This window comes from Astatotilapia calliptera, chromosome 7, assembly GCF_964374335.1.
Source record: "Astatotilapia calliptera chromosome 7, fAstCal68.1, whole genome shotgun sequence".
Lineage (NCBI taxonomy): Eukaryota > Metazoa > Chordata > Actinopteri > Cichliformes > Cichlidae > Astatotilapia > Astatotilapia calliptera.
Window position 1 is genome coordinate 11869620 of NC_137428.1, and position 24822 is coordinate 11894441.

Sequence of the window (24822 nt, forward strand, 5' to 3'; positions counted from 1 at the left end):
AAATGTTCTTTCTTTTATTTCGGAGGTGCTTAAAAGCGACATGACGTCATAAACTTGCGACGCACGTGTGAGCTTGGTGAGAGACGAGCGATGGCTCATGAGAGGCTACAATTCCATGAAATGGGCTTAGACGACCGCCTGCTAAAGGTAACAAACTTCGAGGCTGTCGGGGGAACTGTGAATTTTCAGGTGGAGAATAAAATCCTCCGAGAAGTTTGAAAATCCGACAGTTACTTCGGGAGTCGGAACTGCTCGCTCGGTGGCAGAGTTAAGTTTTTATGCAAACATGAAGTTGTGCGTAGGTGAAATTACTAGACATGGAAAAATGCTGGATTACAGAAGTAATAGAAATCATGTCCGCTGTTTTCTAGTATAGACGCCGTTTCGCACTTTTATCAAAAGCTAATAACAGTTTGATTACCCTACATTGTTTTTGACTTTCTCCTGGTTGTAACTGCCTTCCTAGTATCCCGTTTATCATGTATGACAAAATCCGGTTATAACGATATTTACTTAAATGGGCATTCAGTTAACCCATAAATGATGATTTCGACATAAACATGCATACACAGACGCCACATTGAGGGAGGGGGCTCACCCGTTGCTGCGACCCGTCAGCGCGTCCGCCATATTGAATTTGTCCTTCTTTTTTAGCAGCAAAACTACTACAAAAATTATAGATCCGTGTTTCATTGTATGCAATACAATTTTACGGTTAGAATGTAAAACAAAAAAGGGCTAGTTCCAATTTTTGTTTTGCAAATGTAAGGTGCACTACAAATTAAATGTGTTTATTATTATTCTTGTTGTTGTTGTTAATAGACAGCTGTTCTCCCTCAGCTACAGAGAACAGCTGTCTGTTCTCTCCCTGTTCTCCTCTCCAGCTCTTGGCTGCTTCTGGCTTCTCTTCCTTCTAATCTTCCACACACAATTTGTCTTGGCCTATCGTCAAGGGTGGAAAGTGTCTATCCTGTCACCTCTCACTTTGCAGTGTGGGTTTCTTAGTCTCTCTTGACTTTGGACACTTCAACCATGGCATTTAACAGATATTTTATAAAATGTTGCTATTTTTGTTAACTTGCAAAATGAAAACACAATTTTGACTTAGAATCCCATGGACATATTTTATATATTTTAATCAAAAGGAAAAACTAAGAAAGGTGAAATGGGACATAAAATCCTACAGAAATAATAATAATAACTTTTATTTAAAAGCACCTTTCAAGACACTCAAGGACACTAAACAATAGAGTAAAACACATACCAGTAGTAGAACAATGACAAAATGAAGAACAAAAAAAACAAACGCATACACACAAGATAAAATAAATAAGGTTGGGCAGATGTACAAATTTTATGTGTAACAAGTTTATTCCTGGACCACTTCACTTCGACTGTCCGTCATTTTTGTTCAAAAGATTTCTTCACCAATATGCAAAGCATCTTGGGATAGGGTGGGCCTCGAAGGGGGCTGCATTTGGGGGAGCCAGCTCAGAGTCTTTGCTGTATGTGTGTGTGTGTGTAAACAAATTCCAGCTCCATGTTACACTGCTGCTGCTGTGTTGCTAGTCGTTTTGTTGAAATTTTTTTGCAGAGTTTGTTTGTTTTTGTGGACATGCTTGCTGCTTTTTCATTCATTTTCAGTCCAGCCCTGTACCTCCCTGTTTTCAGTGGGTTTTTTGTTTTGTTTTGGGGTTTGGTTTTGTGTGTGTGTGTGTGTGTGTGTGTGTGTGTGTGTGTGTGTGTGTGTGTGTTTTAAGTGTAGAAAAAGTGGTTGTGTGATTGAGTAAATGAGACATGTTGTATAAAGCACTCTGAGTGCTCAAGTAGATGAGAAAACTGCTCCATTTACATTTAGCACAGCAGTCAACATGGGTGAATGCTCTGCACCAAATATTAAACTGAGATTTGTCTGACATTTGTCTGTGTCACTATAATAATTTGTTTCACCTCTGGGTTTTTTTGTTTTTTATTCTTGACTCAGGCAGTCGCAGATCTGGGATGGTCAAAGCCCACTCTGATCCAAGAAAAGGTAATCCCTTTGGCTTTAGATGGAAAGGACCTTCTGGCTCGAGCCCGGACTGGGTCTGGGAAGACTGCCTCATATGGTATACCTGTCATACAGCGCATCCTGGCTTCCAAACAGGTGAGAAACAGCAATAATGTTTTTGGAAGCAGATTCAAATGCTGAGTTTACACACTGTAGGTTGATATTACTTTCATCTTAGATGATCTCTGCACCTTAGAGAATGTGACTATCCAGATTTGTTTTTTTGTTTTTTATTGTTTAGTGTATAAAATTGAAAAAACAAAATGGTGTTCCCATTGCTTAGGATGATGTTTTCTGTTCTCCAGACAATTTGTTTTACTCCAGAGTTGTTTATTCACTGTTTGTTGTTTCTCCTGTTAGACTGTGCGTGAGCAAGATGTGAGGGCTCTGATTGTGGTGCCAACCAAAGAACTGGGTCACCAAGTTCAGATTATGATGAGACAGTTAACAGCGTACTGCTCCAGGGACGTCCGAGTGGCCGACATCTCTAGCAAGGTTGATCTGTCAACACAGAGGTCAGCACATTTCTTTCAGTCAGAAAGCTGAAGCGGTCTGTTCAAATAAAGTCTGTGTGGGAGACACTGGTCCACGTGGTCTGAATAGTTTTTATTTATCGTTTAACTTCACGGAAAGAGTACTCCACAGAAAAAAAACACAGTGACCTCAATATTGCTGTCATCAGGTTACTTTTGTTCTCACTTTGGTTCTGATTAGTGCCAACATGTATGGAACACGTCAGAAGATGGGTGCAGCTGTGTGTGGCTACAGTAATCTCTAAAACATTGTGGAGGCCTCGCCATGCTTTAGAGCTGCATTTCAGCCAGTGGTGTTTGGGATCATGTCAATACTGATGGAATTATGAATACAGTAAAGTAGAATTTGATCTATCATGGTACAATGCTACTGTAACGTCTGTATTTGATTTCATGGTACGGTCATTTTTTTAGTATTTTATTTATTAATTAATTTCTTTTTTTTTTGTAAATCTGCAATCATTTTGCTAGTGAACAGTCCTCCTTGTTCTTTTGATTTTAATTGCTCTTACCCCTTCCTGTTTTATGCTTTGCTTGGGTTTATTGTTCTGTTGTGCATTTAGCAAGCTCAAAAGTCCCTGATTGTGTGATAAGAATCTAAAGACTTCAAGTGCCTGCATTTTTCCACAGTATTGCAGTTATATAATATTTTTAAATCCGCAAAGTGTAATTGTGGACTTCATAGATTAATAAAAAAGTCCGTGTTGTCAAATGAGGAGATGTATTTTAAATGATCACTTTTATGTGTGGACAGGCCCATTTTAATGGAGAAGCCGGATGTAGTTGTGGGGACGCCATCCCGTGTGCTTGCCCATCTCAACGCACAGAACCTGGTCCTGCGTTCTTCTCTTGAGATGCTGGTGGTAGACGAAGCCGACCTAATCTTCTCTTTTGGCTTTGAGTCTGACCTGAAGAACTTGTTGTGGTGAGAGTGTACAGATTTTCACCAGAGGGAACTCGCTTCATGCAAGCGTCTCCTGCTGCTGTTTGTTTTAAAATTTGCATTAGAAAGGTGGTGTTTTTGTTTGTTTTTAACGTCCGGGATTTAAATGAGAGATTCCCAGCCTGTTTTAGGTGAAAGTTGCATGAAACTTACATGTGTAATAGTGTTATAGGTTATAGCCTTCTTATGAATATGACACGAGCTAATAATGTTTTCAACTCATCCATTTTCCAAACTAATTTAAATGTAAGAGGCAAAGAAGAAAGAAGTCTCTTTTTTTCACATCATAGTTTTCTTCTGTTCTTGTTCTTAAAATCTCAAACTTGGTAAAAAAAGAAATGAAGCAAAAATCTGTTTTAGATTGGAGCATCAGTCTTTTTCAAAGACCACCAAACATACTTTTCTTCCCTGCAGCCACAAGTTGCCTGTGTTTACATTTAGTTTGGCTTCAGTTGGGTTTAGGTTAGTTATTGTAGCCTTAATGTCAAATTTAACTGTTTTTTTTTTTATCTTTCTTTCTTTTCTTTTTTTTAAAACAGCCATTTACCAAATATCTACCAGTCTTTCCTGATGTCTGCTACATTTAATGAGGATGTCCAGAGCCTCAAGGAGCTGTTGCTGCACAATCCTGTAATGTCCCCTTAACACTCACTTGATCAAAGGTTTATTGTTTTCTATACAATTGAATGTTTAGATACATTATTAATAACATTTGAGTTACTTCCTGTCAAGTCAAATCAGCCCTGCCTTTCTCCTTCAGCCTCAGGTATCAACACAGATTTCTCCCAGAGACTCCCACTTACTGAATATATTTATTCAGTATTTATTATTAGATTTACTATTATTATATTTTTTCTTCCCTTAACCCCCAACCAGTAACAGCAAATGGCTATATAAATTTAACAGAACACAGTAATTGCACTTGGGTTGAGAACAAAAGAAAACAATCATACCGTTCATACCATAAATTTGTTTCTAACAAATTTATGGTATGAACGTGATTCAACCCAAATACTAGTAAGTTTGAGATACACACCTTCCCACCTGAGATGTGGCGGGGCATCATAGAAGCGAAGGTCAGTACAAGTTAGCAACTAGCCACCTGATTCGGACCAGAGTAAAAGAACTATAGTTGTGAAAACACTCTTAGCCTGCTATGTTTCTAATTAATACTGTACAGACTGAGACCAAGAGTTAATTTCACACAGTGTGAATTGATCATTGTTGTATTATCATTATCAGTGTTCTCTTCTGCATTGTGCAGTTAAAGACTTGCGCAAAGTAAATGAGTACAAAAAAACATAACTTTATTCTCTTGCGAAAACCTTAGTGAAGAATAAGAGTGAAGTTTAAGCTGCAGTCAGAGGTGATATGCAGGATGTGTTGATGTTTCTGGTTTTGTCTTGACCCACACATCCATTTTGGATATGGTGTTTTGTTAGGTGATACTGAAGCTTCAAGGATCCCAGCTCCCAGACAGCAGCCAGCTGCAGCAGTACAGCATCAAATGTGAGGAGGAGGACAAGTTTCTACTTGTGTACACACTGCTCAAGCTGTGCCTGGTTAAGGGGAAGACGTTATTGTTTGTGGGAACTGTGGACAGATGCTATAGACTCAAACTGTTTCTCGAACAGTTTGGCATTCCTGCCTGCGTCCTCAATTCTGAACTGCCGGTCCAGTCCAGGTGAGAGGAGAATTCACAGGACAGTGTTATATACATTTTCAGGTTTTTTTTTCAACTTGGTTCTGTGTGGAAATATGAAGGTGTACAGTCACCTTATTCAGAGCACAACATTGGGCTATATACAGTGTAATTATTGAGTTTTCTCCTGATGTTGGACTGATGAACATGAACATAAGTGTTAAAAAGGCCAGAGTTCCTTTGTGACCATCTAGACTGTTGCAGTAAACTTTATTGGTCAATGACTCCCGTGAAGAGGGACAGTCAATTTCATTGATTTTATACGCAATGTGACAGTGCAGATGATTCTGTAATATTTCCTTAAATGATTAACATCAGAACCTGCATGAAACATGCGCTTTGAAGATCAGACTTTAGATCCCAAGATTGTGTAAAAAAAAATTAAAAGAATTGGGCTCAATAAGCATGCGAGTATCTGTGAGCACAGTAAAAGGAGTCCTTCAAATATTGCACTTTGCAGCCAATAGCTGCTCCAGCTCCACTAGCTTAGACTGCAGCTGATGGTCTTTGTTCTGCACCGTAGCCATGGGGAGCTCTGTGTAGCAGCACAAATCCAGTTTTGAACTCGCCACATTGTAAAATGCCCTGCATGTTTTGAAGAAAAGTTAGTACTGCAGTCTAAGTTGGTGAAATTAAGGTAAATTTACCTGTGGGTTAGGGTTGGAACCTCTGTTGATAAATAGCTGGATGACTTAAAGAACAAAAACTACCGTAATCAATAATCAGTCTAGACAGCAAAGTAACAACAAAGGATCACGTTTCAAGGCACTATTGGAGAGGCTTGTGTAGTGTTACACAGAATAGTCTGTCCACAAATATAAGTATCATAGTTTTGAACTATTAATGCATCTGTTTTAAGATTTTTGTTTATTTGCTTGTTTTCTTTTTAAGCGTCTTGTTAATTTGGACCCGACACGGCACATGACACCCACAATAGTAAAAGTATACTGTAGCAGGCAGTCATCCAGTATGTATGGTGCATTATTGATTCCTTTCTCTTCTCTCTGTGTTTGTGTTTTGTATCACTCTGTTGCAGGTGTCACATCATTGCCCAGTTTAATCAGGGGTTTTATGACTACATCATCGCCTCAGATGAGCAGAGTCTGACTGATACAGCCGCTGCACCACAGACGACTGCAGGGAAAGAGAAGAAAAAGGCCCAAAAGAAGGGAGGAAAGTAAGTCAGACTATTGATTAACACTCAAATAAAAAATATTAGAGAGATAATATTCTGAAGCAGCACAAGATGGGGAAAAATGCCATAAGGGGGAAAGGGATAGCAGGGATAGCTCAGTAGGTAAAGTGGTTGCCCCATGATCGGAAGGTCGGCGGTTCGAATCCACTTAACGGCTACCCTGAGGTACCCCTGAGCAAGGTACCGTCCCTACACACTGCTCCCCGGGCGCCTGCTTAGTGGGCTGCCCACTGCTTCACTGAGTGAATGGGTCAAATGCAGAGAAAAACAAGTAATTTCCCCATGGGGATCAATAAAGTATCCATTATTATTATTATTATTATTAATGTTAGTAGAATACATTTTATGTGATGTTTCAGTAACCAGTTGGACTTTCTCAACAGTGTAAAACTACAGTTTATATTCTTAAGTATAGACAACAGTGAAGTCTTTTGGTGCTGGTTACCAGAAATGGTGCCCAGGGTTCGTACGGGTGCTTGAAATGCTAGAAATTGCTTAAATTTTAACATTGCCCTTTCGTGGTTTGAAAAGTGCTTGAATTTTGGATGTGGTGCTTAAAACTGCTTGAAACTATAACTGTCTTTCATTCACCACAAATACCTATCTGATTGGATAGTTCTTTTTTTCTCCTTCACATATAGAAATTAAATGAGTCACAAAGTCTAAAAGCAAAATTTCTCCGCCTGGGCTGCCTTGCCACTGTTCTCCATGCCTGTCTTACTGTACATGATGTTGTGAGTGCAAACACTTTAAAGGGGATAATTTAGGACTTTAACAATATTACAGACAGTAATATAGTCAAACAAAAGGCTCCAGTCTCTCCACGACCCTTATCAGGGTTAGCAGGAGAGGATGGATGGATAAATGGAAGCTTTCAGGTTGTTGGTCTTTATCAGTGGAAAAAGAGTTTGATGGTCAGTTGGATTGCTGAAGTTGAGATTTTACCATTTCAATAAATACATTTAAACCTTCTAAACAAGCTGTGTTTGCAGCCACATTGAAAAACCCACATTATGTGGCGTAACCCATGTCGTCAGATATTGGATGATAGAACCAGCCTATTAAAAATTGCATTTGGACACTGTATTGACTGTTTTGTTGTCTCTTTAGAGCTAAAGATAAAGAGTATGGAGTGTCAAGAGGTGTGGACTTCCAAAATGTTGCCAATGTAATTAACTTTGATTTCCCAAAAACTGCGGAATCGTATATTCATCGAGTTGGAAGGTATGTACAGTTTCTTTTAAAAAAATGACATGATAATCTTTACTAAAAATCAAACTCTGATGGCCACTTTTATTCTTGCAGAACGGCAAGAGCAGACAACCCGGGCACCGCTCTGTCATTTGTATCTCATACCGAGCTTGGTTTGCTGTCAGAAGTGGAGGAAGCTCTCACTGGGGGTAATGAAGATGTGTTTTGATCTAATTTTAGGCCTACACCTTTTACTGACTTTTTAATGTGAAAATTAAGTAAAAATGGAGTTGCAGAGAGATCCACTTGCATTAATATCATCATTATCATTATGACTGTTTCTGTGTTGATGACTGTAGCATGTTGTTTTTCATTTTACTTTAAACACAGTTAGGCTATGTTCACTTCACATGCAAAAAAGGCCCACATCTAGTTTTTCGCTGAATAAGTGAAATGGTAGACCGTTTCTCTAGTTAGTCAGCTTCACCTTCTACAGCTGCATCAGAGTTTGATGTGTCTCAGTGCTAAAATATTGAACCTCAGGGAGTAGTATACAGTGCTGTGAACAAGTACTTACACCCTATATCTTTTTGCATATTTGTCACATTTGCATGTTTCACATTATCGAAGAAATTGATAACCAGACTAAACACAAACTGCAGTTTTTAATGTTTTGTTTTGCTGGAAACCTGGTGGAAGTATGGATTCTGCTGTCTACCAACAAGTGAAGGGAAGACAAATGTACAAAATAACTATGAAATCAGGATGGGTGCAAATACTTTTAGAGTGTAGCATGATATTTAAATGGAGTGAGATAATTTTTTGTAAGTTGTTTTTATTCTGTTTGTGTTTAGATGAGACCAATTCTCCCCTCAAACCTTATGAATTTAAAATGGAGCAGATTGAAGGCTTCAGGTACAGATGCCGGGTGAGTATCCTCCTCCTCCTTTTGGAAGCTCAATTTAATTCCAAAAATGGCAAATTCCTCAACATTTGCTGATTGTTGGCATTAGTTAAGTCTATGGCTGAACAACAAATGGAAAAAACAAACAAACTTATAATCAGTTTTTCATATCAGCACAAGCCAGTATACTCTGTGCCAGTCCCTTCGCCCTTGTAAATGGGGAGCGTTCCTTCAGGAAGGGCTTTTGGTTTAAAATCTTGGACAAATCAAACATACTGATCAAAAAAGATTTCCCTACCGATTGGTCAAGTTTTGACTCAACAATGACCACCTCTCTGGGCCAACAGGGTGTTAGTGTTGGCTGAAAAAAGAAATGGGAAAGGGGGAAGACATGTTAGGAGGCAACAAGAGAGAAGGAAAGGCAGGAGAAGGAGGCAGAGGATGAAGAGCGGAAAGATTTTTGGCTCAGTTGAAGGAGGGAGATGTGTGGGAGAGACAGCGGTGGACCTTCTGACCAAACTGTTTTAAAACAGTCTTGGAGAGTGAGACAGTGAGGCTAAAGAATGGAGAAAAAGTGTACTGGTAGGGATGAGACATATCACGAAGGTATGGGAACCCGTTGTTGAAGTTAGGCTAAGAAGGGAGGTGACAGTTAGTGAGCAGCAGTATTGCTTCATGCTGAGAAAGAGCACTACAGATACAATGTGTTGATGGAGTAGGTCAGAGAAGCCAGAAGCAGTTGCACTGTGTATTTGTGAATCTCGGTTAACAGATGAGGTTGGCAGGAATTCCCTATGTTTGCAGATGACATTGTGATGTTAAGTGAGTGAAGTATACAGAGAAGAAGAACAAAAGTCAGTAGAAGCATGACAGAAGGCAGGTGCGTGAATGGGAGGCAGCCGGGTAGAAAAATGCTAGAAATAAAGATGGTGATGAGTTCCTTGGTTGTTCATCGTTTGACCTTTGGACTGTGTCTGTTCAGTTGTCTTGTGTAGTAATGCCATCAGCTGAGTTTTCGAGCACATGATTGATTTGGTCCAGTGCTATTCTCATTGTGCCTTTTGTGATGTCTGTCAAATTTCAAGTTCTACTTTATGTTGACCATTTCTCATATTTCTTTTGATGGAAAGACGAGGAAAGATAACCATTTTTATCGTTTTATCGCCAAGTCCTAGCCCCTTTTTTTTCTTTTTTAAGTGTAATGTAAGGGGAATTGATTATTTTTAGTTTTTCTTTAGGACGCAATGCGCTCAGTGACAAAGCAGGCAGTGAAGGAGGCCAGACTAAAAGAGATCAAACAGGAGCTGCTCAATTCAGAAAAACTTAAGGTGAGAGATGATTTTTTTTTTTTCTAAAGACAGAGGAAGGCAGAAGTGTTTGAACACGTTTTGATTGCATGCTTGTGCTCTCACTCAGACATACTTTGAGGACAACCCCAGAGATCTGCAGCTACTCCGGCATGACAAAGACCTCCATCCTGCTGTTGTCAAACCTCACCTTAAGAATGTACCTGAGTATCTCAGTAAGTGTCTGATTATATATGAATATCACCCTAACCAAAATTTTCCATTAAGATATTTTTCCTGTTTATAATGTATATTGTTTATGCTAAAAAATATTGATCTTCTACTTCCATGATGCCATGTAGGTCTTGGCTAGTAAGGAGTGATTTGTGTGAAAAAATTCATTTTTTTTGTTGAAAGTTTGACTCTAAATGCAATACTGAAAGAAACTATTACCCATGAGCACATCACATTAACAATTAGGTTTACATAGTGTTAGCTCAAATTTGGATAATTTCTTCTAAAATTCTGTTAGTTCATTTTTTATTGAAGGAAATTAACATTAACAGAACGTCATTTTTTTTTTATTGTGAAAAATGTAATTGGGCGAGATAACTGAAAGTTGGAGTTAAGTTACAGTAGCATATTTTCAGAACTTACAGAGCTTAAGTTACACTGTGTAAAATTTCACCACTAGATTGCAAATTTCAGTCAAGTTGAGTTTTGTTTTCTTACGCCTCCCAATTCAGTTCAATAATCCTAGCCATAATGGTTGCTGTAGGACAAAAAAATGTTAATCAGCTGTCAATATGTGGTCAAATCTATTTACGCCGAAAGAATTCGATACAAATCCACGAGTCAGTCTGATGACAGTGATACTGAGTTACTGAAGAGATCTAAACTTTTCTGTCAGTAAGTGCTTCTGTTTGTCCTGCTGTTAGTCATTGTTTGTAAAACTGTCATATAATGTGACTGAGCAAACTATTCATCAGAGCAGAAAGTACATTTTTTAGGAAACTCGAACCTAACATTAGCTGGTATATTGCTAGCATATAATCAGCTATTGTTAACTGGCTTGTTGTTAGCTGTCCGGAGGTGGGATGGTCACATGTCTAATTTGGTTGACCATAAGCATTTGCAACAATATCAGGAATAAATAAGAATGTTTACATATGTTTTTGTATGTTAGAGGCCTGACTAAAGACTTCAGATGAGGAATGAGGTGAAAAGATGGCGTCTTATAATGATGCCTGTTGTGTTGTCTCTTCCCTTTGCATTTTTGCTTCTTTGGTGGAGACAGTTCCTCAAATGAAAAAAATATAAGAATGATCCTTCATATGTTGAGTGTGAAAGTCGACAGACAAATTAAAATTTGTCTCAGTGGCACGCAAATGCCTACGTGTTTCTTCACTTCTGCCTTTGGTGTACTGCACATGTGGATCCTTCTCTGTCCACATACATAAAACGCAGTTAACGCAAAATGGCAAATCAGCCACTGTGTTCAAGATGGCAGGGCAAGTAGGGCTGCTCAATTAATCGAATTTTAATCACGATTACGATCTGGGCTTTCAACGATCATTCAATGACTGAGCCGATTATTAGCCCCTCCCTCATTTATCCGCGACACCTTAAAGGCCGGTGTTCCAGATCTACTGGCGTTTAGATCAACTGGCGTTGGTCAAACAGATGTGTGGCAGACTTGCGTTTCAGGAGCTGCTACCGACAAACCAGCAAAAAAAAAACGCCAAATGTGTCATCTGTGACACTTGTGAGGTTGTCTCAAACACACTCCGTCAGTCTTGATGCTGTTGAACAACAAAATGTATAAAAATGTGGCGAGTTTACCTGGTGATATCCTCATGCGCGACGCGATCGCAAAAACAGCAAACAAGTAATACCACGGCGATGTTGTTCACAGGACAGCAAGAGTAAACGATCGGGAGACTCTTGTCGTCGTTATCGTTCCCCTCGCACGGTTTATTTCTCCGAATTCAGCGTTTTTGCTTCACAACTACAGCCTGCAGTTTACTTTGTGCACTAACATGGACTCGGGTCAACCAGCGCCACCTCTGGCCAAGTGCCACAGCCTACAGCCAGATCAACTTGTGACACACATCTGCACCACATTTGAATTCGTTTCATGCACAACACATTTGTACCTTTCAATTGCACCTTCTGCACAGGGGAAGTCCACACACACTGTGTGGTACCACTTTCCACAGAAGGTGCATTCAGTCTGCAAGATTGAATGAGATTGTCAGAGTCATTGTCTGACTGTTTATTACTAATCACTGTGTAACTGCTGTACATTCAGCGTAACTGCCATCTCCTTACACATGTTTATTAGATTAACCACACTTATACAGACTGTATATAACAACCAACTCTAACATGTTTGTTCGCAGAGAAAAGACACAGACAGACTACGCTAACGACACGTGATGTTACAAAACTAGTGAAATATTAGTGTCATTTCATTCTTTTCAAAGGTTTATTTGCATGACGCACAAACAGACACAATTGAAAGGTACAAATGTGTTGTGCATGAAACGAATTCAAACGTGGTGCAGATGTGTGTCACAAGTTGATCTGGCTGTAGGTTGTGGCACTTGGCCAGAGGTGGCGCTGGTTGACTCGAGTCCATGTTAGTGCACAAAGTAAACTGCTCGCTTTAGTTGTGAAGCAAAAACGCTGAATTCGGAGAAATAAACCGTGCGAGGGGAACGATAACGACGACAAGAGTCTCCCGATCATTTACTCTTGCTGTCCTGTGAACAACATCGCCGTGGTATTACTTGTTTGCTGTTTTCGCGATCGCGTCGCGCATGAGGATATCACCAGGTAAACTCGCCACATTTTTATACATTTTGTTGTTCAACAGCATCAAGACTGACGGAGTGTGTTTGAGACAACCTCACAAGTGTCACAGATGACACATTTGGCGTTTTTTTTTTTTGCTGGTTTGTCAGTAGCAGCTCCTGAAACGCAAGTTTGCCACACATCTGTTCGACCAACGCCAGTTGATCTAAACGCCAGTAGATCTGGAACACCGGTCCGTGAAAATATTGTCGGGCATAAACCGGTCCGTGGCGCAAAAAAGGTTGGAGACCGCTGATTAAGAGGACCCGAGGGAAGCTCGGAAAGCTAAGCAGGAGTTATTTGGAGAGGAGAGAGTGACTGCCTTTGGTTGAAAAGAGAGGTTAAAAAAAACTTCAGTGGTGTTGCACACTATTTTATATTATTTTTTAAAGTCATTGTTAACCCTTTAAAGCCGGTCAGAGCAGCACGCTCCGTTTTGCGTAACTATTTTTAAATCCCTGTAGAACCTGAACCGTGTAAGCTAGCGCAATAATTTGTTTTGCATATGAAACCGGAGGAGTTGTACTTACATCTTATGCCATCAGCTTGTCCTCGGTCACGGTTTCCTTCCACATAAAGCTTTGCAAAAATTGCATAAAAAGCGCTTGCAGGAACAAAAACATAATATTCCAGAAACACGCTTTGCCGATCCGATCAGCTGTTCGTAACACTTCCCACAGTGAAACAGACGTCAGCGCGAACTGTCGCATGTCCACCATTTCCTGGCCGAAACCGGAAGTGACGTCATTTTCGCGGAAAATGTAGTTTTTTACTTGTAGGCCTTAAGACCAGTATAGGCTTATACTGGTCATGTTAGACTTTTCTGAATAGTTTCTGGGATGCTTAGAACTCGAATTGCACTGCTGGAAATAGTTTATTTTGATGCACCTGCTGTTTTCTTTGCAAATTTGCATCATAGGATTGTTTTTTCATTTTTCCTGCAGTATATAAAAATTGCTGTATCTCCAAAATAAAACTATGAAGACACTCAAAATAAATTTCCTGTTGTTGTAAACTATTTTTTGCAACTTTTTTGTATTTAAAGTTTTGAGGGATAAACCTCTTAAATTTCTCCAAGTAGAAATATATGTAAAAAAAACAACCCAAAAACGATTTTCAATTTTTTTGTAGTTTATTGCACTTTTTTGCAATTAATGTAGTTACTATGGACTTAATGCATACATATTATTAAAATATGGGCTATAACAGTTGTATAGCAACTTAAAATGCTCCCACAAATGGCACTACAACATGTAAAAAAATAATATAAGCTCTGGCGGACTTGGTTCTGTAGTAGGTCTTAAAGGGTTAAATAAATATCGTCAAATAATCGAGATCTCAATTTCAGTGAAAATAATCGTGATTATCATTTTTGCCATAATCGAGCAGCCCTAAGGGCAAGCATGGTGGCTTTCTACTCCTAAGTATGTTTCATGGATTAATTTATTTTATAAGGATGCATCAGTGTGCTGGAAGATCTAATTACAATGTATCGATGTATATTTGAGTATGCAATTTTTTTTTCATTTTCATTTCACTTTCCTGCAGTTCCTGAGGCACTGAAGGGCGTGGTACATCCACTGACAAGCAGAAGAAGGCGGAGAAAAGAGATACAGAGACCAGGAGGAGTCATCAAGAGCAGTTTTAAGGTGAGATTTGGTTGGAAGGGACACCAGATCTTTGATACGCCACAGATCTGTGTAATAGTTTGAATTCTGTTCCAGGTTTCACCTTTTTGGCATATTTTTTGTCATGTATTTTCTGTTTCACTGTGAAAACAAACTGTATATCTATTAGATTTTAGTTAAACAAAATCAGGCAATTTGAGTTGTGAGCGTTTGTACTATTTTCTTACTTCTAAATTTCAGTTCACTTTTACTTATAATGTACCAAATGAGAACAGTTGCTTCAAGGCATTTTATATTGTAAGGCAAACACCCTATGATAGTACAGAAGAAAACCCCAACAGTTGAACGACCCCCTGTGTGCAAACACTTGGTGACATTGGGAAGAAGGAGCTTCCTTTTAATAGGAAGAAACCTCTAACAGAAACAGGGAGGGGCAGACATCTACTGCAGCTGGCAGGATAAAAGACACAATCTGATAATAATGAATTATAATAGTCTAGCCTAGATGTAATAAATGCATGAACTAGTTTTGAGCATCACTCTTAGATGACACGTTTTATCAATTTTATTTATATTGATATTAGGGGCTGCACGATTTTGCATAAAATGAGAATCACGATTTTTTGGCTTAGAATTGAGATCACGATTCTCTCACGATTTTCTTTTCCAGTATAAATATTTATTGCACTTATTAACTGCACATCAACTTCGTAACAGTTGAGACTGAACATAAAAACAATAAATAAACATAAAAACAACAAATGTCTCACGTTTTGTTGTTGTACTGCTTGAAATTCCGTCTCCACCGTTGCTCGGCGCTGCGTGTATAGAGCAGGTAGTGCAACAATAGAAAAATAGTTGCGGGACGGCACTGTGTAGCGTTTGTCTAGGGTGTTGATCATTTTCCTAAATCCCTCGTTTTGCACAGTGTTGATGGGAGCCATAATCTTTGGTCAGGTGATAAGTGATAGCCTCCGTAATTTCTTTGTGCCTGCGGGAGTTCGACGTGTATAGGGAAGCGCTGTATAAGGTTCCTGTTATTGGTGTTTGGGTGGTTGACGAAGACGGATTTTCTCCTGTCACTTTCTCGTCATCCCTGACGTGCTCTCCGTTGTTTTTTCCCTGCTAATTTATAGCATCACACGGCACAGCTTCTGTATCACGTGGTATAAGGCTCCGCCCTTGTCATTTGTTGAGCAGGAAGAGTGAGCGCTTGTTTTCATGCAGAGTACGTCCCGGATCAAAATGCGGTACAATCGTCGTCTTTTTTTTTTTTTTTTAAATCGTTGTCATTTGGAAATGAGATCGCACATAAGTATGAATTGAGATCGCGATTTTCTAACGATTAATCGTGCAGCCCTAATTGATATTAGTGAGATGCCATTTTATGTCTTTTACAAAGCTCACAATATAAAATGTATATTAAAACAAAAATGTCCAGTTAGTTTGATGAAATCACCCCCTTGTTCTGAGCTAATGTGTTCCCTTTTGGTTTTGGTAGAAGAACATCCGGGGGAAGAACCCACTGAAGAGTTTCCAGTACACTGGAGGGAAAAACAGAAAAGGCAAAGCGAGCCAGTCATAGCCGTTGGAACACACCTGAATGCGTTTGAGTTGCAAATGTTATTACACTCATACACCAGTCTATTATATCTCATTAGCAATATCTGTTTTATTTGATCCATTGAATAATTAACTGTATACACAGTGCATTTGCTCTGTATAATTACACATGTTGGAATACATTTTTTGTCAAACAGTGTCTCTGTTGTGCTGTAATTCGATGAGCATTAGCATGCTGATGTTTGCAAAATGACACCTAAAACAAAGGAACGTTGGTAAAGTTTAGAAAACTTTAGTTTCCCTGAGTGAAATTCTAGTACTTTGTTACTTGGCAATAATTTGGTCTGTCTCGTGACTTCTGTCTTTTCTCTGTGTATTTGACTCAGAAGCCCAGAGGCTAAAACTGAGGTTTCTAACCTTTTAGACCTAGAATCTAAGTCCTTAGTAGTTGTTAATTTTGATCTGAAAATGCTTTTAAGTTAAAAGTATGGTTTATTTAAACTCTAAAGTTCATGGAGGGTAAGGATCTTGAGTGGGTCAATCTAATACTCCATAGGATTATAAGTAACTTGTAAACCAGTTATTTTCTGGGTGGTCGCTTCACCTGCCAAAACGATCACCCTTGGTGTAGAACTACATCCAGATGAGCCAAATTAAATGACTGGCCTGCACAAAGCCCTGAATTGAATCCTATTAATATTCTGTAAAACTGAAGACCAAGGTCCATGCCAGACGACTATTAAATCTGAAGGAGTTTCAGCGATTTGCCAAACAAAAGGATACGCAATTGAATATTTGCATTAGGGAGACATCTATATGCACAGGAAGCTTTTTGGAAGAAATTTGGGTATAAATGATCACTGTTTATTCAGGTTTGGCTGTATGTGTTTGTGCAACTGTTTTATGATTAGTTTGTTTAGTATTTGTGTGGATTGGAGCATTGTGAGACCTCAAGTTACACACAAATCACCACACACATTTGCAAATCTTACTCTAGGCTTGTCATCAATCATGTTATACACATTTGTAACACTTTTGAGGCAAATTTCTCTCAAAATCTCTCTCACCAATTCCTTTTACAATGCAGCTTACAAATGAAGCTTGCAGGTGACTTCAGTAAGAGTAAGGTTTCTATGTTTTCTACTCCTCTACATCATAACTGTTGCTCAAGGTAATTAATAAGAGAAAACCTGTTCATATCATAGAGTATTTTGCTAATTTTAGCTCTATTTCCTATCTATTTTTGCATATGTATGTAGTAACGGTAACTGATCTTGGAGCAGTAAAAGCCAAGTCAGGGGTAGCTTGTCTGGCACTCTGGTCTCCCATCAAAGACAGGTTTATTTATTAAAAAACAAACAAAAAACAAGCAAAAAGTCTGCTACAACTATGGTTTGCCAGTGTGTGAATGTGAGAGTGATAAATAATAATAATAATAAACTTTATTTATAAAGCACACTTAAAAACCAAGGGTATGCCAAGGTGCTTAACAAGTAACATAGAGAATAAAAGGAAGATAATAGAAAGATAATAGAAGAAGAGTGAATGAATAATTGTAAAGTGCTTTGAGTGTCTAGAAAAGCACTATATAAAATGCAATCCATTATTATTACATAAATAACTACATCTACAATCTACATCTGTGGCACATTTCCCCATGAGTGAACTGTTACGGACCTTCTTTGAACTATAAATAAATACATAGACTATAGTAATTTAGAAAATAACGTCATTTTAATGCAATGCATTCAGCAGTACAATAAATCAGTTTAATTGAAGCCAGAAATGATTCTATGAAGCCATTAAAAAAATGAAGACAGACCTAATCCTGTCTTATTGAACATACTGTATGTTTAATTTAACATAGAGCTAATTAAACATGTGCTGTGTAGTCTTTGCTCAGCAGAGACTTCCATTTCTTCTTTATCTCTCTCCAAGAAATATTTGTTCCCAAGAATGTAACCCTCAATACACAATGCTGCCAACAAGTCTTATTTTGTCCAAGCTAAATCATTAAAGATGTTTTTTGTGGGTTTTTTTTGTTGTTTTGTTTTAAAGCTGTGATCTTGCAGCAGATTTGGTTAGTAAGGACTTTCTATAAGATAGATCTGGGTTTGTATGTGCAGTAATCAGTCTATAGTGTATTCAAAAGGATAGTCCTGTGTGGGCACTGAGTCAAAGACAACACTATCGAATGGGTTTTCAGTGGACCATTCATCCACAGGAAACCAAGAGTCATACCATGAGGTTGTTCTCTTGGTTTCAGGTGGTAGAGTGGTGGATGCTGTGGTGGTGGTTGTTGTCATTGTAGTCGCAGGGGTGGTTCTAAGGCTGGCTTGTAACCTCTGCAAACGCAGCCTCCGTATACGCATCAGCCGCAGCCGTCTACGTCGCGCAATGTCGTGAGTGTTGGCGGGATTTTCAAGCTCTGTATCAATGCTGGGGGCTGCCACAGTGCTGGCTGCCGTTGTTTTCACTACATTCGCTTTGGTGATGAGTCGAATGGGTCTTTTGCCGTGGAGTGCCATGATTTTCTTGATGCGATCCCAGTTGGATTTGGTTAAGGTGAAACTGCAGGGTGTTGCTCCGGAGTCATAGCCCACCATGCAGAGCCGTGTCTGAGGGGTGTAGCCATCAGCTTTGGCTGTTACCTTGTACTCCCCAGGATTTAGCAGTCGCCAGTAATCCCCGCCCACAGCTATACAATGGTTACATTAAAAAAGGTCATGTTAAAAAATGCTGTAAACGAATGACTGGATCTTCATGATCTGAAACACTATATAAAATAGTTTACCAGTTTTAACATCATGCCGTATCCCCTCAACAGATATTGTCGCGTTGGGAAGTGGATTTCCATCTATATCCCTCACAATACCCTTTATCCCGCGATGTACCTGCACAAGAAAAGTACATCCCAGTGAATCTTAAGGAAATTTCACATGTAGAAAACATTAATTTCCACGTTTGTCAATGACATATCAAAGCTGCTATGTACAAGACTTTTCGTGACAAAAGCTTGCGTTCAGCTACCACTAAAGCAGATAAGCAACTGACATGAAAATATAATTTTTAACTACACTCAACAAAAATATAAACGCAACACCTTTGTTTTTGCTCCCATTCCCCATGGGATGGACGTAGAGACCTAAAATTCATTCCAGATACACAATATAACCATCCCTCCCAAACAGTGGTCACAAATCAGTCCAAATGTGTGGTAGTGGGCACATCTGCTATATTGAGATAATCCATCCCACCTCACAGGTGTGCCACATCAGGATGCTGATCTGACATCATGAGTAGTGCACAGGTGTACCTCAGACTGCCCACAACAAAAGGCCACCCTGGAATGTGCAGTTTTGTCTCACAGCAAAATGCCACAGATGCCACAAGCAATGAGGGAGCGTGCAATTGGCATGCTGACAGCAGGAATGTCAACCAGATCTGTCGCCCGTGCTTTGAATGTTCATTTCTCAACCATAAGCCGTCTCCACAGGCGTTTCAGAGAATATGGCAGCACATCCAACCGGCCTCACAACCGCAGACCTCGTGTAACCACACCAGCCCAGGACCTCCACATCCAGCAGGTTCACCTCCAAGATCGTCTGAGACCAGCCACCCAGACAGCTGCTGGAACAATTGGTTTGCACAACCAAACAATTTCTGCACAAACTGTCAGAAACCGTCTCAGGGACGCTCAACTGCATGCCCGTCGTCCTCATCGGGGTCTTGACCTGACTCCAGCTCGTCGCCGTAACAGACTTGTGTGGGCAAATGCTCACATCCGATGGCATCTGGCACGTTGGAGAGGTGTGCGCTTGACGGATGAATCATGGTTCACATTGTTCAGGGCAGATGGCAGCTGAGAATGTCCCAGTTCTTGCATGGCCAGCATACTCACCGGACATGTCACCCATTGAGCATGTTCGGGATGTGCTTGACCGGCGTATACGACAGCGTGTACCAGTTCCCACGAATATCCAACAACCTCGCACAGCCATTGAAGTGGAGTGGACCAACATTCCACAGGCCACAATTGATAGACTCCATGCGACGATGTGTTGCACTGCATGAGGCAAATGGTGGTCACACCAGATACTGACCGGTTCTGGGTCCCCAGACCCCCAATAGCGCAAAAAACTGCACATTCCAGGGTGGCCTTTTGTTGTGGGCAGTCTGAGGTACACCTGTGCACTACTCATGATGTCAGATCAGCATCCTGATGTGGCACACCTGTGAGGTGGGATAGATTATCTCAATATAGCAGATGTGCCCACTACCACACATTTGGACTGATTTGTGACCACTGTTTGGGAGGGATGGTTATATTGTGTATCTGGAATGAATTTTAGGTCTCTACGTCCATCCCATGGGGAATGGGAGCAAAAACAAAGGTGTTGCGTTTATATTTTTGTTGAGTGTAAATATAATGAAATAAAATTCTCACTTGTTCAATAAAGGACAACAAAGCCTCACGGTTGTTCTCCCACTCAAGAGGCAATTCACTCTCATGGGGAAACTTATCACAGCCCAAGAAGATGGAGAGCTCGAAGCAGTTTGTGTGCAGGTAGCTGAAGTCATTCATACCTGTGGAGGAGATTGTGTTTTAGAGGAAATATTCTCCTTCAGTTGTAATATCATCTGGCTATTTAGATGATTTTATTTGTCCATTTTTGGAGAAACAGAAAAATAGCCTTTTGATAACCTTGATATTTAAGGATAAATCTTGTGATAGAATTCTGGTCGACTGTTTCTGATTTGCATAAAAATTTTAATAAACAACCCTAAACATTTATAATGATTGTCATATTAATAAAGACATTTGACATGGCATTTTCACTGGTTTTTCTTACCATCACAATGATGGTAAGAAATTAGGAAAGACACATAAAAAATGTACATTTTCCAGCAATATTGTAAAATTATAAATGGTCAAACTTTGGACCATAAACTTTTCATGCAAACAGGAGATGGTCGATCAGGAGATGTTCTAAGGTGATGATTTGAGACAGAAAGACCCCTTAATGGTCTTGACTGAAATATTTTTCATTTACGACCTTTTTGCTGTGTCATGTTAACACTTACTTCCCACCACTGGCTTCCAGGTGGCTCTGTTAGTGATCCCCTGTCCTCCAGTGATATCATCTCCATGGCAGGAACCTCGGTAGGTCTCTGTCATGGTTAGATGGCTGTGGGCATATGACATTGCCAACCACCGAAACATGGCGTCGTCTGGAGTCTCCCTCAGAGCACCCTCATTCTGGCGCTGAATGCGAGCCCAGGTGTCCTCGTTCATTTCTGCATTATTTCTCCAACGACGGTTGTCAGTTAGCTTAAACATTAAGACAGCATAGAGTTATTATACAAGTGTACAGCTGCCAAAGAGTGCTTTTGTTAGGTGTTCTTAGTAAAAGAGCCATACAGAAATTGGTGGGCGCTGCATGTCAAAAGGATATGTGACCAGTTTTTCGCCTCCTTGCAAATTAGCTCCCAGAACAAAAGGGTTGCGCTCCATCCAGGTAATTACAGCTTTTGTCTCAACTGCAAGCTAAAAGAGATAAAGATTGCTAATAAATTTGTAGTAAATTAAAATACACACACACACACACACACACACACACACACACACACACACACACACACACACACACACACACACACACACACACAATCCCAAAGGACGGTAAACAAACTCACAGAGCCATTCAAAAAGTTTTCTGGAAGGGGGATGTGATGATTAGGCACTATACGAGGCACCCAGCCTCTGTCTTCAGCTCCCCACAAGATGCTGTTTAGATCTGGGAAATTCTGGAAGATGTCATAACCTTCTTCAGTCCAGTGGCCCAGGGCCCAGTTTCCCATCTCTGATCCCTGCAGGAGTGAGGATGGTGTTAGGTCATTCATGCTCTCTGGGATCTCTGAATAATTTTTCTACAGTGTTTTGAAAAATCTGTCAGTTGTGGTGAAGACAAGTAGGCTCAGACATGAGACGAAGCAACAAAATTCCTTTTATAAATGCAAGATTTGTAGAAAACAACTTAATTAAAAAAACATTAAAAACTGTATTCTAAACTAATGTAACTAATTTAAGAAATTAGAAATTCTGGTATGAGATACTAAATTTGGATCAAAAATTTCATACTGATTATGGCTCTGTAAACAAAAAGATGTTTACAGCCACTGTTACTTTGAAAGGCGGACACAGGCATCATCATGTATCATACTGGTTTGGGAAATCTTGTTGATGAAACCTTGAGCTTAGGATTTTTAAGCCTTTAGCATGTTTTTAGCAATGAAACTGGCAGATATTAGATATTCATATGGTAGTGACTTGTCAGTAAGAAGTAAGGCCTGACTTACAATGTTACCTATTTTATTGTCCTTCTGCACTAAAAATGGTATCTATAAGCTATGAGTTGATGGAACCGAGGGTTGTTCTCCACAGACTGCTCGACCTTTTTTACAACCTTGTTGAACATTAAAGTTTGTAGGTTTAAGGCACTTCCACAATTGCTTCACTTTTCTCCATATTGTTTGCGGTATGTGCCACTAAACAAAGTTTGAAGCCTTTGATTGTACCATCTCGTAGGCCAGCTCGTAAGCATCCGGGTTCAGTGAGGGCACCAAGTGTATTCTAACACCATCCACCAGGCGACGGACTCTTGGGTTGTCATCATTGTATTCTTTACATAGAAACTGCATAAGCAGCAGGAGGAGCTCTCGTCCAAGTGCCTCGTTACCATGGAGGCCAGCTGTGTAACGAAATTCTGGTTCACCTAAACAAAAAGACAACATATTAACGCAACTAACAATTTATTTTCTGGACTAAGAGCCACTTGAATGTGGTAAAACCTATTTACATTGCTCTGTAAAGATGCAAAGCGTTATACATGTACATTAAATGACAGACATCATGCAATGTCTACATGTCAAAAAAACAAAATATTACTTTGCCAGCAACAAGTGTAATGACACTCAGATCTGTGTCTCACGGTGAACCATAATCTGTGTAAATTATGCAATTCTAAGATGAGCTTCAGCTGAGAGAATTACACTTAAGTAAAAATATTATAGATCTCTCTACCAGGCTCATGCTCCCCGGGGTTATCGGAGATTTCCATGGCATACATTTTCAGGCCCTGGGAGCTTTTTCCAATGTTGTAGATCCTGGTGATGTTGGGACATTCCTCATTTATTACCTTCATCATCTAGAAGAGTGAAGGAAAAACACATTTATGGATGGTTGCTGCAACATTATTGCTTTTGTAGGTTTTGGCATACTGCTAGAGAGGCAAGGTTGAAATGTTGCATTGTGGAGTAGACTGATAGTGTCCCAAGTGAGAAACAGACCTGTCTCATCTCCTTGTAGTTGTGGTGTCTGAAGTCCAGGTCATCGGATGGGTTGACCTCATTCTCACTGTGGTGGCTTCCTGAAAAAGTTGGCAAAGAGATTAGCAGAGTGGGAAGGAGATACTTTACTAAGCAGAAGTTTTTAATTTCAGTTTCAAGTACACTACTCCACTTTAAGTATTTGTTATGCATTTATAATTTATTTAATTTATTTAAGGGTACCTAATATGCTTATAAACAAAAATGTTTAACAGGTCTAGTGTTGGCACAAGTAATCATTGGGAATTAAAACACTGTTTTAGATCATTTCTAGTTTATTCTCACATTACGTTTTATGTGGTTAGAAATTCACTGTAGAATTAGTTAGAAAATCCCTGCCCAGCAACAGCGGGGGTTGAGACAGGAAGCTGTTATAACTGTAGCAATGCAGGAGTTGTGTGTGAATGTATAAAAGAGAGGCTGAGACGTCCCAGTGACAGAGCTCTCATGACTGTGGAGCTGTGATGTTTGATGTGTGTTAGCTCTGCTGCATGCAGTAATTAAAAAAGCTTGGCCACAGCTGATTGTGTTGCTTTATTAACAGAAAATTCCATCACAGTTAGGACCCCTGGTTTTAGAACCCAGGGTTTTGAGTTTTGGTTACTTTCGGTATGTTCATATATACGTTTTTTAGGGTTTTAGTTTTACCCATTTTGCCTCTCGAATCCTGGATACTAGGTCCAAAACCTGCCTGCTGTACAGCGCATCTTGATAAAAACACTCGTAATGGCTGAGGTATTTTGTTGCATTCTGAAGCTTTTGATGGTTTTAAATTCATACCCCATGAAGTAATCCACAGCAAACCCTCTTATTTTGACTTACCTACATGTTTAAATTTTGATCTTCAAAGTAACCTAAACCTCAGTTGTCAGATAGATAACACAGTAAAAACCCTAATATTTCTATTTAAAATACAAGCTTATGAATAAGTACCAATATTTTGCAGTCAAAACGTTCAGCTGCTGCTGAGTAGATGTTATTGTTGTGTCTTTCCTAAAGCTAGTGGCAATACAAGCAGTTATCTTGCACTTATGTAGCACACTTAAGGACCACGGTTAGGAGGTTCATGCTATGATTCTGAAACAGACTTTTGTGTATTTCCACTCTTACTTTGGCAAAAGAACAATTTTTTTCTTGTTTCCCCCCTTCCAGTATGAGGTGACATACTGTATTATGGAATGAAGAAAACATGACTCATAAGGTTGGAAAACTTCAAGTTTTTACAAATGAAGTGAAAAGTCTGTGAACATGTTAAGACTGATGTATTTCTGCATAAATATACCCTCAAACATTAATTTTCACACAGCTACTAAAAGTAGATAAAAAGTTAAAAAGCTCTTTAAAGAATCAAAGATTTAGTTATTTATTTATTGAGATATTACATCCTGTGACAGGGGGAAAAGTATTTGACCCTTGAGGATTAGCAGTAAAAACAAGCCATAATTGTCACGGTTCTTGGTCATTTTGACCCAGCATTTCAAGTTTTTTGTGTTTTGGTATTATTCTTTATTATGGTTTATGTTCTGATTCACTAGTTGTGCTATTTTGATTATTATTATCATATGTTTCAGTGGAATTGTTG

General features: G+C 39.4%; 2 protein-coding genes across 3 annotated transcripts in view; one reads left to right on the top strand and one right to left on the bottom strand.

Moving 5' to 3' along the window:
* ddx56 (DEAD (Asp-Glu-Ala-Asp) box helicase 56) lies at positions 1-17885 on the top strand. The gene is made up of 14 exons (XM_026172911.2): positions 1-147; positions 1985-2146; positions 2411-2565; positions 3338-3508; positions 4066-4156; positions 4969-5210; positions 6265-6405; positions 7534-7647; positions 7729-7823; positions 8469-8542; positions 9757-9846; positions 9935-10040; positions 14209-14309; positions 15790-17885. The coding sequence occupies exons 1-14, from the start codon at positions 91-93 to the stop codon at positions 15871-15873; spliced, it is 1683 nt and encodes a 560-aa protein (XP_026028696.1). The 5' UTR covers positions 1-90; the 3' UTR covers positions 15874-17885.
* aebp1a (AE binding protein 1a) overlaps positions 17567-24822 on the bottom strand; it is a 26191-nt gene continuing 18935 nt past the window's right edge. For both annotated transcript variants that reach the window (XM_026172907.2, XM_026172902.2), the window contains exons 13-21: positions 23202-23281; positions 22936-23059; positions 22431-22627; positions 21549-21722; positions 21274-21399; positions 20937-21183; positions 20299-20438; positions 18646-18745; positions 17567-18549 (exon numbers count right to left, since the gene is read on the bottom strand). In XM_026172907.2, coding sequence (XP_026028692.1) covers positions 17981-18549; positions 18646-18745; positions 20299-20438; positions 20937-21183; positions 21274-21399; positions 21549-21722; positions 22431-22627; positions 22936-23059; positions 23202-23281 — 1757 coding nt within the window. In that variant the 3' untranslated portion in view covers positions 17567-17980. The remainder of the gene's footprint in view (positions 18550-18645; positions 18746-20298; positions 20439-20936; positions 21184-21273; positions 21400-21548; positions 21723-22430; positions 22628-22935; positions 23060-23201; positions 23282-24822) is intronic.